We start from the raw sequence: 17,327 nt of genomic DNA on the forward strand, positions 1-17,327 counted from the left end.
AGTGACACAGCTACTGAAGAAAGGAGCCACATTTAATTGGTCAACAGAATGTAAAAAGGCAATGGAAGAGCTTAAAACTGCTCTAACCACAGCCCCAGTGTTAGCCTATCTGGATTTCAGTAAACCTTTTATTCTTTCAAGCGATACATCCAATATTGCCATACATGCCATCTTGTCTCAAGAAGTTGATGGTCATGAACATCCAATCTCATTTGCTTCCAGATAAGTAAACAGAGCAGAATGTAATTACACTACTACTGAGAAGGAGCTTTGTGCTTTGGTTTTTGGTATAACACATAACAGATGTTTCTTAACAGGAAGAGAATTTACAGTTATTACAGATCATGCCGCACTTAAATGGTTATTGAGCATAAAGGATCCAAGTTCCAGATTAACAAGATGGGCATTAAGACTGAGTGAGTACCAATTTAAGGTTATTCACCGACCTGGTAAACAACATGTGAATCTGATGCAATGAGTCGAAAAGTCAATGTTTGTGTTACAATAAGTCGAGAAGAAGAGTTAAAGGCAGCTCAAGAAGAAGATCTACAATGCAAATTATGGAAAAATGATCAACGTTTTGTCGAAATAGATGGATTATTGTACAAAATCACTAGTAAAGGAAACCGCCAAGTTATTCCAGAAAGCATGAAAGAGCAAATCATGACAGAGCAATACGATTCTTTACTATCAGGACATTGCAGTAAAAAAGCAACAAACATTAAAATAGCTAAAATGTTTTGGTGGCCGAGTCGCAAAGCTGACGTTTTCGAGTTTGTTTCACAATGTGATTCCTGTAACAGACGGAACAATGTAGGAAAAAGTAGAGCGCTATTGCAAGAACTGCCAGAAACACATGAACCATTTGAACGAGTAGGACTAGATGTCATAGGACTGTTGCCTAAGACTAAAGATGGAAACAAATTCATATTGACAATGTTAGATCATTTCTCTAGATATCTTCTCATGATACCAATACCTAATGAGAGCGCTGAGACTATAGCTTAAGTTTTTGTAAAAGAATGGATCCTTAAGTTCAGATCACCATTAGGTATAAATAGTGATCAAGGAAAATATTCTGTAAAAGAATGGATTCTTAAGTTCGGATCACCATTAAGTATAATTAGTGGTCAAGGAACGAATTTTATGAGTGAATTATTTAAACAGACTTGTAAGCTCATGCAAATAACTCAGTTAAGGACTACACCAGCACACCCATAAGGAACTGGAAGAATCGAGCGAGTCCACACAACAATTATTAAAATGGTTAGCCATTATGTGAGCAGCAAACACGACAATTGGGATGTCTGTTTACCATACTTGGTAAGTTGTTACAATGCCAAAATGCACAGCTCAACTGGCCTAAGTCCATATGAGATTGTCTATGGAAGAAGAATGCATTCACCCTTGGACTTTGCACCATCGACTGCTGGAATCAGCAATGAACACGTAAGGGATCTAGCATGCAAGCTGAAGGAATCATGAAGGAGAGTGAAACAGCGGAATCATCAATCCTTTCTTCAGCAAGCAAGACAATACGACCGCCAAACAGCAGTGCCACAGTATCGAGTTGGAGATCTTGTGTATCTGAGCAATGCGGTGTTAAAGAAAAGTCAAGTCAAACAGTTTAAAAAGTTTTGGAAAGGACCATATCCAATTTTGGAGGTGTTATCGCCAGTCACTCTTAAGCTCCAACTGCCTTTTCTTTCGATTGTCATTCATTTCAATCGTGTAAAGCCATTTCTGGGTAGATTTCCTGTAGAATCACAAGACGATGAGGACCGACCGAGAGGCAGACCTACTGTTCTCAAACGCAGGAAGCGAGAATCGCGAGGTCGCAGTCCAGACTTCGAGGCTGTGGCATCATCACGTTCCGAGCGCTCCTGTTCCAGACACCCCTACAATCTGCATAAACGTGTGTAGTGTGTGAGAGTGCAATGTGTATGTTTATTTCAGCTATGTGCTTATGTGAACGTTTTGTGAAAATTTAGTATTGAAACTACTACACGAGTGCACAAGTCAGACTAAACCTTTTATTCCACAGGTTACCCCAAGAAACTCCTTCATTTTATTCTCATTGTTAACTCTAGTATTTAGAACTAATTAACCATGTTCATTTTTATTCTAATGCTTGCTATGAAAGTGTATTCTACTAATGCTGTAGTAATAGTACCACAGAGTGCAGGTGTTTTGTTGGAATCACGATCAGACATGGTAGTTTCAACAAGTAATACAAAACTTGTCCTCAAGTACAATCTGAGTGAAATCCAGCAACATTTCAATTCTGTAAAGAAGCAAGTTGATCCAATTCGTTCTGTTAAGGGCAATGATACAATTTTGGAAATGGGTACATCTTGGTATAATAACTAGATCACAGCCAAAATGCAGGCAGAGTTTACATTTGATAATTATGAACAAGAGATTTACTGTTTTTTAAAGCTTTTGCCATATAAATCTTTAATGAGGCATAAATGAGCCTGGTTTGATTTTGGAGGGAGTATCCTTCGTACGGTATTTGGTACTTCAACTAGTCGAGATCTACTGGAAGTTAAAGGCAAAATATTAGCTCTTGAACAACAGTCCTGTACAGATTCAACTAACCTCTCTAATGATATTATCGTACTAAAGAATATGCAAAGAACCATTGCTAACCACACAGTTTTCATTGTACAGATTGTAAAGCAATATATCTCACATTTCCACATACTTCATAACGAAACGAATGCAAATATCCAAGAACTATACCAAGAATTAAATGCTTAGATTTAAACACTCTTTTGTTAAGGATTACTGATAGTTTATCAAATGCTAGAATTGATGCCCTTAACTTAAGAACAGCCTTAGATAGTAGTTCAAATGATTGTTTGAGCAGTGTACTACTACATCCAGAACAATTTTTACAAATCCTATTCTCAATTGAACGAAAGCTAGATGCAATATATACTATGCTTTACCCTGTTAATTCTTACAATTTATATACTCACTGTAAGTTAACCACCACGCACTACTTCATGATTGAAGATGACTTTACTGCTATTGTTTCTATTTCCATTGCTATATCAAAGCATAATTTTGAAATGTGTAAGATTTATACTTACCCTGTGAAGTGGAGACAGGCAGGTATTCATGTAAAGTATGTACTGAATGATTATATCTACTGATAAGCAAGGATCGAAGATATTTTGTGTCCCTAAATGAAAATGGTTTGCATATGTGTAAATGTAGTCATAAGTTAATTTGCCCTGAATCGGCAGTATTCTTAGACAGTAGAGTGTACAGCTGTGAGAAAGAATTGTTTGTGAATCATCCCCCAAGCAAGCAGTGAAGGAAACAAAAGAAAAATTTGGAGTAGGTATTAAAATCCATGGAGAAGAAATAAAAACTATGAGGTTCGCCGATGACATTATAATTCTGTCAGAGACAGCAAAGGACTTGGAAGAGAAGTTGAACGAAATGGATAGTGTCTTGAAAGGAGGATATAAGATGAAGATCAACAAAAGCAAAATGAGGATACTGGAATGTAATCGAATGAAGTCAGGTGATGCTGAGGGAATTAGATTAGGAAATGAGACACTTACAGTAGTAAAGGAATTTTGCTATTTGGGGAGCAAAATAACTAATGATGGTCGAAGTAGAGAGGATATAAAATGTAGAGTGGCAATGGCAAGGAAAGCGTTTCTGAAGAAGAGAAATTTGTTAACGTCGAGTATAGATGTAAGTGTCAGAAAGTCGTTTCTGAAAGTATTTGTAAGGAGTGTAGCCATGTATGGAAGTGAAACGTAGACGATAAATAGTTTGAGCAAGAAGAGAATAGAAGCTTTCGAAATGTGGTGCTACGGAAGAATGTTGAAAATTAGATGGATGGAACACATAACTAATGAGGAGGTATTGAATAGGATTGGGGAGAAGAGAAGTTTGTGGCACAACTTGACTAGAAGAAGGGATCGGTTGGTAGTACATGTTCTGAGGCATAAAGGGATCACCAATTTAGTACTGGAGGGCAGTGTAGAAGGTAGAAATCGTAGAGGGAGACCAAGAGATGAATACACTAAGCAGATTCAGAAGGATGTAGGTTGCAGTAGGTACTGGGAGATGAAGAAGCTTGCACAGGATAGAGTAGCATCAAACCAGTCTCAGGACTGAAGACCACAATGAAAAACACCATCCCCCAACATTGCCCTAGAATTTTAACGCATCTTTATCATCCATTTCTTAAACGATGTTCTGAAGGTATAATTTTCTCATTTAACTCCACCCTTAATGTCACATTTACATGTAAAAACTATGATACACCTGAGTTACCCTTTACACTAAAATTGAACAATAGTGTATTAATCTTGAGTACCAAACATTGTGATTTATCATATGAACTATTTGATATCCTAGTGTGTTGCCAACTACATTTCATGCCACTGGACATTTGCCATTAACTAGAATGTTATCTGTTTATTACAATGATTCATACATATTAACATGTGGAAAACACTCCTTATCAAGTTTTTCTGAAGTCAATAATTTGATTAAGGATATCCATGAAAATGTAATCTCTTCAAATAATGAGCTAAATTTCATTGAAGCAGTAAATAGAATTAAGTCCTTCGATTCCTCCAGTAATGTTAATGCTTACTTGATTGTCATTATTGTGTTTTATATTGCTTTTATTAATTCGTCTTTTGTCAACAGCATTTGTCATGTGTGAAATTGTCATCTTGAAGGCACACTTCTCTGTACCGAATGTTACTGTGTCTGCAAATGAAATACATGTTACAATGCTTTCTGATGCCACAAATGGCGAAATGGATCCATAACGCCCAGCAGGCCATTTTGAGCCACCTATGGTTGCTCTTTTTCTCTGGGGAAAGTGATGTAAGGGTGTACGGATTGCGCGCAGATTACGGTGCGTTAACACGCACTCCCCAGCCGACCTGTCTGGAATGCTGACAATTTGCTTGGTCAGTAGACGTGCGTCCAGCCGCACTGCGATGGGGAGTTCGCGACTGGCCGCCGTCCGCAGCGGGCAGTATTAACTAGCGCGGCCTCGGGCGCCAATATGTCTCTTTCCTTAGCTCACCATGGAGCCTTTCGATACGACCGCAATTAGCCGATGTTAGGATGTCAGACACAGTGATGATGGGTGCGCGTAGCGTGCGTGTTTTATAATCCGCCTTTGTTAATAAAACTGTTTAAACTTACTTCTCGTGTTCGCGTATTGCCGTACCTCAAGAACCCACTGCTTACAAATCCTGACAAAATAGTCGTGTAATCATCATCCGGGGCAACAACAGAAACTACCCTCATATTATTCGTTTTATATTTCATAAAGCTGAAGCATCAGTTTTTTCATTTGTTATGTCAAACTGTAACCAGAATTACTAAAACGAAAACAGTGTTACGAGCTGCCACCACATCCTGTGAAAAATTGGTTTGTTAACGTTACATTTCGGTGCTAGTCCAGTGCAATTTTTTTTTGGCCTGTCTCCCTCAATACCCCTTCAAGATTTATAGGTTTTCTTTGCGTCTACTGTTTGGCTTTTAATAGTTCAAGTGCCTTATTTGTAATGGGTTAGCTCGTGAAACATAAATATTAACCACTGGTGATTGTTAAACCGCAAAGACACATTTAAACAAACAACGAGTAGTGTCTGTAGGTTTTGGTCCATAAATATGAAACGCTACAAATGCCTGACAACACACAAATAAATTCTACTTACTGATCAATCTGTTTCTATCCATAGTACTTTTTTCTCTTCAAGTTGCGTCCATATTGCAATCTGCTTCGTTGTAAAATATTAAATACCTTACCGCTATGTATAAAAATCACCTTTATAAGTGTAGTAGAGGGCAAGTAATTCAGTAGGCTCGTGGCTCACGTCGTATAATTCAGACTGGTGTCTCGCTGCTTCAATTAATTTTTCGCTATTTATTATGTATTTCAACAATAGAAACAATGAAACGAAACAATTCATAACAAATAATGAACAAAAAAAACAACTAATATCGACAAAGAAAACCACAAGAAACGAAACACGTAGATCAGCGCACGATCGAGTATCGGGCGCAAATGAGCTTGCGGATCACGTGATCAACAACGGACGGATGACGTCAGCTTCCAAAACTTTCTTCCCGAGAAACATGAAGGTGCCGTGACGTGACGGCTAGTGTGGATGCCGCCATTTGAAATGCATTGCAGAATGTCCTGACCTGACTTGACGTGACGTGACACGACGTGATGTGACTCTGAGTGGTGTCATAAAAACAGAATGACAAAATTATGGGCATAGAGGCAAGCCAATCGATGTGTCAAAGTACATTGGCCATTTATAAATGGAATCGATCGCTTAAGTGAAAATAATATAATAATTCTTAAATTGGCGACAAACTTTGTTTTGCTTTAGTAATCTCTTCTACAGACGAGGATGTTTGATACTAATATCTTTCTTAAATTAGCGACGAACTTTGTTTTGCTTTAGTAATCTCTGCTACAGACCCCGAAGTTTGATATTAATATCTTTGGCAACTTTCAACTGTGGAATGGTGTCCCTCCATTTATGTTTCGTATGTGATGGAAATATTCTACTAGAAACTAAGTGAAATGGCTTCTAGTGGGCCGAGGTTAAACGCTGCTCCTGGCGGCGACGGTTTGGGAATCCACAAAGAAGTAGCTTTTAATGAATTTTATACTGAGGTACGTAGTTGTGTGATTTACTGTTTACGTTGTTGGTTGTGAAACAGGAGTGCATAGGGACAAGTATCCGTAATGAACTAGTATATGTATAAGTTTAGAAAAAAAAGTTGCGTGGAATTTTGCTATATCCACACAGTATTGAGGCAATGAGAGACAACAACAGGACTTTGTGAGGATATATTTTGTTATATGATGATTTTCTAGGGTGTCAAATTTTAGATTAAGTGTACCATTGTTACTGAATGACGTTCGCATTGGTTGTAAACGGATCTTGGTCACGTAGTATATAACACACGGATTTCGGGCACAAACAGAAAAAACTAAAAACTTTGTAACTAAAATAGAGTTTTGTTTTAATTATCAAGTGAGTGACAAATTATGTTTGTGGGGAAACTGTGAAGTTGGCCAAAGTTGCTGAATCTCTGTCCAGCGACTAGTATATGTGGTATTGTCGGCAGGACAACGCATGGTGTTCTGTCTGGAAGTGTTCATGGCTTGGGAAATCTAGGCTTGATTTTCGGGATTGTGTTGAAACATTTTTTTGTATTGCTAAATTTGTCTGCTGTTTGGTTGGTAAATTTGTTTTTTTTTTTTTTTTAGTAATGTGTATGGTGTGTGCTTGTGTACATAATTGTGTGGTCCTTGTATATTGAAATTGGTGGGGGTGTAAATTTTTATGAATGTTTTGCTTGTGTTGTTAGTAATTGCATTGGATTGTGTGTAGGTATGGTGGAGGTTATTTTATTTTCATTGGTGAGATTGTTATTGATGCTCATTATATGAGCAAGTTTCTCTGTTCTACTGTGGACAGGTCATTTGAAGTTGATACTGCCTTTAGTTAGTTTTCATGAGTTTTTGCTGTCTTGGTTTGGCTTGTTGATAGTTTGTAGAAGTTTTAGAATTTTTTTGTCTCTCGAGTTGAGCCACATAGCACAATTGTGGTTGCTGGTACCCTGTTCTGTTAGTTTGCATGACTTTTTTTCTCTAGATGCATTGTGGAATTTCTTTTGGGATTTGAGTGTCAATTTTTCATGATACTCTATTTCTGTCGTTTCAATTTGCCTGTTTTCGTATTCATATTGTTAGATTTTAGTTTGTCCCCAACCAGTACCTTCACTTTCATGCAGTAGTCGTGTTAGCTTCAGTATTTTATTATAAAGAATTTTTGCAATTTTTTACTTGTAGGTTTTATTTTTGCACCTTGATATTTTTTAAGGTTGCAGGTTACCATCATGAAATCATGTTTGTGTTGTATATTTGGGCTCAGCTTATCAGGGGTCAGAACTGACAATTGGTATCTGTAGTGTCGGTTTATCCTTAATATGTACTTAAAGACCAAGCGAAGAACTATTACATTGACAGCAGTAATCGTATGGTTCTTGCACTACATAAGATTTCGAGAAGCTGTGATGCGCTGTGGTGTTAATAGAGTATGGAGTTCATGGAAGGACACAGCAGTGTCTTCACGGCCCAGAAGTCTTCAGCAGGTGTCTGTAGTATGTGTGGTAATGAAGAATGAAATTGTTTAATGTAAAAAGTTATCTGGAACAAATAGTAATTTAAGGAACATTGTACAGGAGGGACATACAAATGAAGCAGTGCTGCTGTTAAGATGCTGATGCTCCTCTGTCTGGCCATTCTGATTTGGGTTTTCACAGTTTTGCTAGATCATGAGGCCAATGCCAAGATGGTTCCTTAAGCTCATGGGTGGCCAACTGTACTAGCTTCATAATGCGTGTTATTTTTTGTTAGATAATCCCAGGATGAATAAAGATAAGCAACAGTAAATAAATGTGGTGTTTTGGTAACTTGAAAGATCTCTCATATGATTCTGAAAGCTTCAAAAAGGAAGTGTATACAGATAATTTGCTATCATCTGGCATTGATGTAAACCAAATCTGACAGTTCAGTAGCAGATACCAGGGTGTCTGACTTTATGGGTTTTTAGGACAAAATCTTTGAATTTTGTGGGAAGACTTTGGATTGTGATCCAAGTTTTGAATACATAGAGCTCAGAGATGAGACGGTCAGTCATTTGAGACTACATAAAGTGGCTCAAAAATATGAAACTGATTTTTTATTTTACACTCATTATTGAAGTGTTTGGACTATGCAAAAAATCGGCCAGATCTCTACACTGAATCCAGGTTTTAATGCAGCCGGAGTATCATTTTAAATGCAGGTCTTTTAAATCTTAAGACTGCAGCTGCATTTGATATCCTATTGGAGAAAGCCAGTGTGTGTTTGAAGAATCTAAATCTGAAAGGCCCAAATATGTCACAGCCAAGAAAAATACCTATGAGAATGAAATGTCATCTGTTGCTAAGAAGTGTCCCACGAATGAAGATTTATGAAAGATATGTTTGAAATTCTTGTTCTTCTGAATCAGACTGATCCATGGTCTAACAAAGATAACCTAAGGCAACTATCCCATCTTGAATATACTAATTACATCCTCCCAGACATTTAGAATAGTTACTTGGAGTACAAACAGCATACTTTAACCTTGACGGGCTTTGAGCGCAAACCGAAATACTCAAACCATTATGAATGGGGCACCACCATGTAGGGTAGCCTCAATCATACAACTTATTGCTGAATGTGGTAGGGTTAAAGAACATTTCTAGGAAGCTATTTGGCTACCCAGTCTGACTGTCACTTCCAGTATTGTCAGCATCTCTAAGAGATTACTCGGTGCTCTACAACTACTTAAAACTACTGCAAATCAACAATGACAGTCAAGACTCATCCATCCACTCTTATGTCAAGCAAGACAAGGCTGGGAAAATCATTTTTATGGATGACATTAAAGAATTGTTTTCAAAATGTTGGAAAGAGAAACTGTTTGTCTACCAAATGTAAATGGAATGAAGCTCACAGGTCAAAAACACTCCCAGCTGTACCATGGTTCCTTATGGTTTCACATACTGAAGATGGTCAGACGTTTGCTACAGTAAATCTGTTTGTTATCCAGAATGGTGTTGATGCAGTTGCTGGCCCTGTGAAATCCTGCTCTAGTTTACACAATGGAACTTTTCTTTTGGACAGTACTTTTGATTCCCAAGCACAGCTGCTTGCAGCTTTGCTCCTCCACATCTATGCTGTTCATGTCGTGGCTCAGAATGCCGAATTCTTCAAATGGTGCTATTTACACTATGCTGCTCAATGGTCTGACTGAGGCAGAAATCCAAACATCTGATCAGCTGTCATTGCAGTCCATCAGGTGGTGAAAAAGGTAGATGCAGCCTTAGTGCCACATGCACCCTTTTTCTCACTTTTGATTGACTGGCACTTCCATCAAAGATCAGAGCAGGTTATGAAGTTATCACAGTCAGACCGTACATTCCGAACCTGATTCGCTGCTACCAGTGTCTTCTTTTCAACGACACTGGAAAGTCCTGTTGACACTCGGCCAAATGTGTAACCTGTGGCAGGGACACTCATGAGGGTGATTGTTCGCCACCTCCTCTTCGCTGTATCAACTGCAATGCTGACCATGCTGGTGTGTCTCAAGATTGTTCCATGTATCTTGGTAAGTAGGCTGTCCAGGCGACCCGGGTGAAGGTAAAAGTGCCTTACCCAATCACTCGCAAGCTGTTGGCTGGTTGCAACCCAGTGTTCTACCATTTGGCACTTGCTTCATCTCGCTCCACGAAGGACATGGCCACGCAGACCTGCGACCTCAAATTCATCACCATGGTGGCAAAACCATCCAGTGTCACGGTAGCATTCCCGTCTCCTCCTCCAGCTGTGCAACAGCCACCAAACTTCCGCCTCATGGGGTAACGTCACCTGCTGCACAACTGACAGGTGGAAAAGACAGAGGAAATACTCCTGCGATGACTTCCTGTGTCCCTCCAGTCAACAAACATGTCTTCCTCTGCTATCTGGTAAGGCTCCAAGAAGTCAAACAAAGGCAAATGGTCTTCTCCTTTGGCAGCTCGGAGATCCTCTTAGACCGTGACACGTGACACCCTTCCCCCGGCTGACCTCTGTGTCTCTGGTGCGCACCACCAGCTTTTTCTCTGCACTGGACTTCGCAGAACGACAGAAGGAGAATGCCGATGCCTTTGTAGATCTTATGGAGCAGGATTCTTCAGCCTCTGTGCCCTGTAGTAGTGAATCTTCAAAAGCAGCACTCGGCAGCTGCCAAGGTGACACCCCGTCATTTTTCCCTCCTCCCCATTGCTTGTCATGACTCTCCTCCAGAGGAACACGGGTGGCTTCGACCCAACAGAGGACTTACGGCTGCTCTTACAGTCGCTGCATCTGCTTGTTCTCTGCCTCCAGGAAACAAAATTGTGTCCTCACAACCGCTATGACCTCTCACGTTTTTTCCCCGTCTACATTGAATCCCCCTTCACACTCCCCACCCCTTCACCTCCTTCCTCCCAAGGATAGCATTCCATCTCATGGGGGAGTCATGCTGCTCATCCGGGATGACATTCATAGTCAACCCATCTCCTTGACTGCCCGGCTTCAAGCTGTTGCAGTCCGAATTTTCCTTCCTCACTCGACCTTTTCCATCCCTCCATCGTTTGATATCATCAGGGCAGACTTCCTCCAGATTATTGGACAGCTCCCTGACCCCTTTCTGCAACTCGGTGACTTTAATGCACACCATTCCTTAGTGTGTTCTTGCAGACCCTGTCTTAGATGGGCCCTCTTGGTTGACCTTCTCAATCACCTTAACCTCATCTGCCTTAACAAGGGAGCACCCACGTTCCTTTTACACACACACACACACACACACACACACACACACACCTATTCCTATTTGGACTTATCCTTCTGCAATGCCCAGCTTGCCCATTGTCTCGAGTGATCCGTTTTCTCTGACATGTACTCGAACGATCATTTCCCGTGTGCTATCCATTTGCTGACTCCTACCCAACCTACGTACACACACCCAAATGGCAGCTTTGTAAGGCCAACTGGTGGCTTTACTCCTCCCTGCCGAGCTTCGATGAACAGAAACTTTCTTGGTCCTCCCACATGTCTTACCTGCCCACCCGCTGTACGCAATCCCTCAGTGTCCTACATGTCTGCCCCTCCCCCTCTGCGGGTCTGGGGGCTACAATAGGCCTGCGGTATTCCTGCCTGTTGTACGAAGTGACTAAAAGGAGTTTCACACTTTTCGGCGTTTATGTTATGATTCCCTGTAGGGTTTGACTTCCATTCTTCAAAATTTTCACAAAGAGCAAGCCAATTGGGCAAGGGCGCCTTACAAGGTGCATCGTGTCCATCATGCATTGAGATCTTCAGCCCACTTGCTCGTTGTCACATTGCAGTCCTGCCCATTCTCCATCTCTTGGGCGAGGGCACCTTCCTGGCTGTGTTTTCCACCAGGCACTGTGCAATGTTGATTTCTGCATTGACGATGACCATGGACTTCCTTGCACCTGATATCCAGCGCGGTAGCCAGTCTGTTGTGATGGGGCTGCCGTGTACCCTGTTGGTTGTAGCCTCCTGACCACACAGGGATTGCTCTGCTGATGCCTGCACCATTAACTCCCCACGTATGCCAAGGGATAGATGCCCATCCCCCTGGGGCATCGGGACTCCCAGCAATGGCCATCGTGCCAGCTGGCCTTTGCTGCGGCTGGGTGGCGCCCGTGGGGAGGGCCTCTGGTTGGAGTGGGTGGCATCAGGGTGGATGACACGTGATCACGAGTTCAATTCAACACACAGAAGTACGACCCCAAATCGTTCCCCTCCCTGGCCAGACCATGGGAGGAACACCAGGCTAAGGATGGCGGTGGATCTTATTTGCCCCAGTATGTTCGAGAGCTGATGGGGAATCTTTCATGACGATGAAGCCTCAGTTTTTTGTTGAATTTAGATGACAAGTTTGGGGAGGTGGAGGGCTTGTCCAAATTGAGATCTGGGTCAGTCTTGATCAAAACAGCGTCCTCTGCCCAGTCATGGGAGTTACTTGTGACAAGCTGGGGTATGTTTCTGTAACCATCACACCCCATAAGAGCTTAAATATGATCCAGGGTATCATATTTCACAGAGACCTTCTTTTGCAGTCCAGCGATGCGCTGCATGCTAATTTAGAGTGGCAAGGTGTACATTTCGTCCGGCAAATCCACCGGGGTCCGAAGGATAATCAGGTTGCCACCGGTGCCTTCATCTTTGCCTTTGAGGTTGATAAATTGCCCAAGAAGGTCAAGTTGATGGTCTACCAGTGTGATGTAAAGCCCTGCATCCCTCCCCCGATCCGGTGCTTTAAATGCTGACTGCAGGATTCTCCAGAAAGAAAGGAAAATCATGGAGTACAAGACCATGGACAGACTGACCTACACTGAGGCTAAGAGGAAATTTGAACGCCTGCATCCTGTGCGTATGACATTGTTGTACGCCGCCGCTACAACACTTCTGGCACCATCAGCTCTGTCAACCCAGGTCACCTTTCAGACCGGGAAGACTACACCTGCCCCCTTGATGATGGGGGCATTTCCCTCCCTGTTGCTCCTGCACCACCTACTTCAGGAGCAACATCCCCCAACCATCGGGGACATCTGTCTCCACTTCTAAGTCAGAGAAACAGTCTTCTTCAGCTTCTCTCGCTAGGAAGGGGTCCCTTGGGTCATTCCCTCCCCAGGTTTCTTCTAGCGGGAAAGATGACACCCGCCAGTGGCTGAAGAGACCAAAAGCAGCTGGTCGTAGGGCTTCACGGTCCTCAGTCCTGGAGACTGAATCAAAGAAACCCACCCAGCTAGAGAAACCCAAGGAACAGCGCAAGAAATCGAATATGAAGACCCCCAAGAATAAGAAAATAGTGGTGGCTTCCACACCACTACTACCTACAAGCTCTGTGGCTGAGGATGTGGAGATTTTGGTGTCCACTGAGGACCTAGATCTCGCCAGACCCTCAGACGCAATGGATATAGACTGCTCAGGCAATAAATCGGTGGCAGCAGGTGTCTCTGAGGCGTAAACTGCCTCAGTGAATGTTCCATGCCTTCACACTCTCATGTCATCCTCCAGTGGAATTGCGGTGGTTTTTTCTACCGCCTGGCTTAGCTAATGCAACTGTTAAACTTTACACCTGCTATCTGCATTGTTCTCCAGGAAACCTGGTTCCCAGCAATGCGGACCCCTGCCCTCCGTGGCTATAAGGGATATTACAGCAACCATAGCGACTATAATCAAGTGTCAGGTGGAGTTTGCCTTTGTCCTAAACTCGGTCTGTAGTGAACATGTGCCCCTTCAAACTCTTCTTGAAGCTGTGGCTGACAGAATAAGGACGGCACAGGAAATAACTGTTTGCAATGTATGTCTTCCTCCAGATGGTGCAATAGCCCTGAATGCATTAGCTGGACTGATTGATCAACTCCCTAAACCTTTCCTACTTTTGGGAGATTTTAATGCCCATAACTCCGTGTGGGGTGGCACTGTGCTTACTGCCAGGGGCAGAGATGTTGAAACTTTACTGTCGCAATTCTACCTCTGCCTCTTAAATACTGGGGCTGCCACACATTTCAGTGTGGCTCATGGTACTTACTCGGCCATTGATTTATCAATTTGCAGCCCAGGACTTCTCCCATCTATCCACTGAAGAGCACATGACGACCTGTGTGGTAGTGATGACTTCCCCATCTACCTATCACTGCCCCAGTGTCAGGCACACGGATGCCTGCCCAGATGGGCTTTGAACAAGGTGGCCTGGGGAACTTTCACCTCTGCTGTCACCGCTCAATCTCCCCCACATGGTAACATCGATGTGATGGTTCAGCAGGTGACTAGCACAATTGTTCCTGTGGCAGAAAACGCTATCCCTTACTGTTTAGGGTGCCCAAAGCGTAAGGCAGTCCCTTGGTGGTCACCGGAAGTCTCTGAAGCAATTGAGGAGCGTCGGCGAACACTACAACGGCATAAGCGACACCCTTCCCTGGAGCACCTCATAGTCTTTAAACGGCTCCATGCCCATGTTCGCTACCTTATCAAACAATGGAAGAAGGAGGGTTGGGAGAGATACGTCTTCACCTTTGGGTGCCACACGTCACCTTCCCGTCTGGGCAAAGATCAAATGTCTTTTCGGGTACCAGGCCCCAACAGCTGTCCCCGGTGTTACCATAAATAGCGAGTTATGTACCTTCACAAACGTGATTGCCGAGCACTTTGCCCAATTCTCTGCGTTGGAGAATTACCCCCAATCCTTTCGCACACTCAAACGTCCTCTCATTCACTACACGCTGCAGTGAATCCTATAATGCCCCATTTACAGAGTTAGCTCCTCAGTGCCCTTGCACGTTGCCCCGACACAGTTCCTGGGCCTGATCGCATCCACAGCCACATGATTAAACATCTCTCATGTCATTACAAGCAACAACTTCTCGTCATCTTCAACCGAATCTGGTGTGATGGTGTCTTTCCATCGTAGTGGTGGGAGGGCACCATCACTCAGGTGCTCGAACCCGGTAAAAACCTGCTTGATGTGGATAGCTGTCGGCCTATCAGCCTCACCAATATTCTTTGCAAGCTGCTGGAACATATGGTATGTCGGCGGTTGGGTCGGGTCGGGTCCTGGAGTCGCATGGCTTGCTGGCTCCATGTCAGGGTTGCTCCCGCTGGGGTAGCTCTACCACTGATAGTCTTGTGTCCATTGAGTCCTCTATTCGAACAGCCTTTTCCAGACGGCAACGCTTTATTGCCGTCTTTTTTGACTTGCATAAAGCATACCACACGACTTGGCGACATCACATCATATCCTTGCTACATAGTATAAGTGGTGTCTCCAGGGACCACTCCCAATTTTTATCGAGACTTCCTGTCGCTCCGTGCTTTCCGTGGCCAAGTTGGTGACTCCCGTAGTTCGATCCATATCCAGGAGAATGGAGTCCTGCAGGGCTCTGTATTGAGTGCCTCTCTATTTTTAGTGGCCAATAACGGTCTAGCAGCAACTGTCGGGCCTCCGTCTCACCTTCTCTGTATGCAGACGGCTTCTGCATTTCGTACTGCTGCTCCAGTACTGTTGTTGCTGAACTCTGCCTCCAGGGAGCCATCCACAAGGCACAGTCATGGGCTCTAGCCCACAGCTTCCAATTTTCAGCCGCAAAGTTGTGTGTCATACGCTTCTGTAGGTGTCGTGCCATTCATCTGGAACCCGCACTTTACCTTAATGATGATACACTCACTGTAGTGGAGACATATCAATTCCTAGGACTGGTTTTTGATGCTCGATTGACTTGGCTCCCTCGTCTTCATCAGGTTAAGCAGAAGTGCTGGCAGCACTTCAATGCACTCCATTGCCTGAGCAACACCAATTGGGATGCAGATCGCAGTACGCTGCTACAGCTCTACAGAGCCCTTGTCCATTCCTAAATTGACTACGGGAGAGTGTGGTTTATGGTTCGGCAGCACCTTCAGCGTTGCATTTACTCGACCCTGTGCACCACTGTGGGGTTCAATTAGTGACAGGAGCTTTTAGGATGACCAGCGTACTGGTGGAGGCTTGTCCCTCCACTGCAGATCAGACGTGCGCGACTGCTCTCCAGTTATGCAGCACACATTCATAGTTCCCTGAGCATCCGAATTACCGTCTCTGTTTCCTGCCCGCGGCAGTCCATCTCCCGCATTGGCAGCCCAGATCGGGGCTAACGATTGCGGTTCGCGTGTGGCCCCTTCTCTCCGAACTGGAGTCCTTCCTTTTACCACCTCTACTTGGGGTCCATTCACGTACGCCTCCACGGTGTACACCTCAGCCGCAGCTTCGTCTGGACCTTTTGCATGGCCCTAAGGACTTTGTTAACCCCACCGCATTCCGATGTCACTTCCTCTTGATTCTTGACATGTTCTGGGGCTCTGAAGTGGTTTACACCGACAGCTCAATGGCTGACGATCACGTAGGCTTCAATTATGTTCATGGAGGACGTATTCAGCAGCACTCCTTGCCAGTTGGCTGCAGTGTTTTCACTGCAGTGCTGGCGGCTATATCTCGTGCTCTTGAGTACATCCGCATTGAGCAGCCTACAAGCTATCGACCAGTGCTACCCTCGCCACGCTCTGGTAGAGTCCATTCAGGAGTCCATCTATGCCCTGGAACAGTCCCGCCGTTCCGTGGTATTTGTGTGGATCCCAGGACACTTCGGAATCCCCAACAATGAACTTGCTGGCCAAACAGGCAACGTGGAAACTGTTTCTGGAGATAGGCATCTCCGAAGCTGACCTGCATTCGTCTTACACCACAGGGTTTTCCGGCTTTGGGAGATGGAATGGCATAACAGTACGCACAACAAACTGCATGTCATTAAGGAGACTGTGAATGTGTGGAAGTCTTCCATTCAGGCCTCTTGCAGGGAATCAGTTGTTCTCTACTGGCTCCGCATTGGCGATACGTGGCTAACGCATGGTTACCTATTCCGTCGCGAGGACCCACCTCCCAAATGACAGTCGTACAACTCTTGCTGGACTGCCCACTTTTAGCCACTCTGTGGCAGACTTTTAACTTTCCCAGCACACTGTCCTCGGTGTTGAGCGACAGTGCCTCCACAGCAGCGTTAGTTTTACGTTTTACCTGTGAGAGTGGGTTTTATACTTCTATGTAGGTTTTAGTGCATGTCCTTTGTCCCTCTGTGTCCTCCACCCTAGTGCTTTTAGGGTGGAGGTTTCAATGTGTTGCAGAGTGGCTGGCTTT

At 43.5% G+C, this 17,327-nt stretch overlaps 1 protein-coding gene across 1 annotated transcript in view; it reads left to right on the forward strand.

Annotated features, from left to right (window-relative positions):
- The first annotated feature begins 6,496 nt into the window (after positions 1–6,496).
- Positions 6,497–17,327, forward strand: part of LOC126417831 (dnaJ homolog subfamily C member 8) — an 80,472-nt gene continuing 69,641 nt past the window's right edge. Inside the window, exon 1 of the mRNA XM_050085148.1 lies at positions 6,497–6,685. Coding sequence (XP_049941105.1) covers positions 6,593–6,685 — 93 coding nt within the window. The 5' untranslated portion in view covers positions 6,497–6,592. The remainder of the gene's footprint in view (positions 6,686–17,327) is intronic.

The sequence above is a fragment of the Schistocerca serialis genome, chromosome 1, assembly GCF_023864345.2.
Source record: "Schistocerca serialis cubense isolate TAMUIC-IGC-003099 chromosome 1, iqSchSeri2.2, whole genome shotgun sequence".
Classification (NCBI taxonomy): domain Eukaryota; kingdom Metazoa; phylum Arthropoda; class Insecta; order Orthoptera; family Acrididae; genus Schistocerca; species Schistocerca serialis.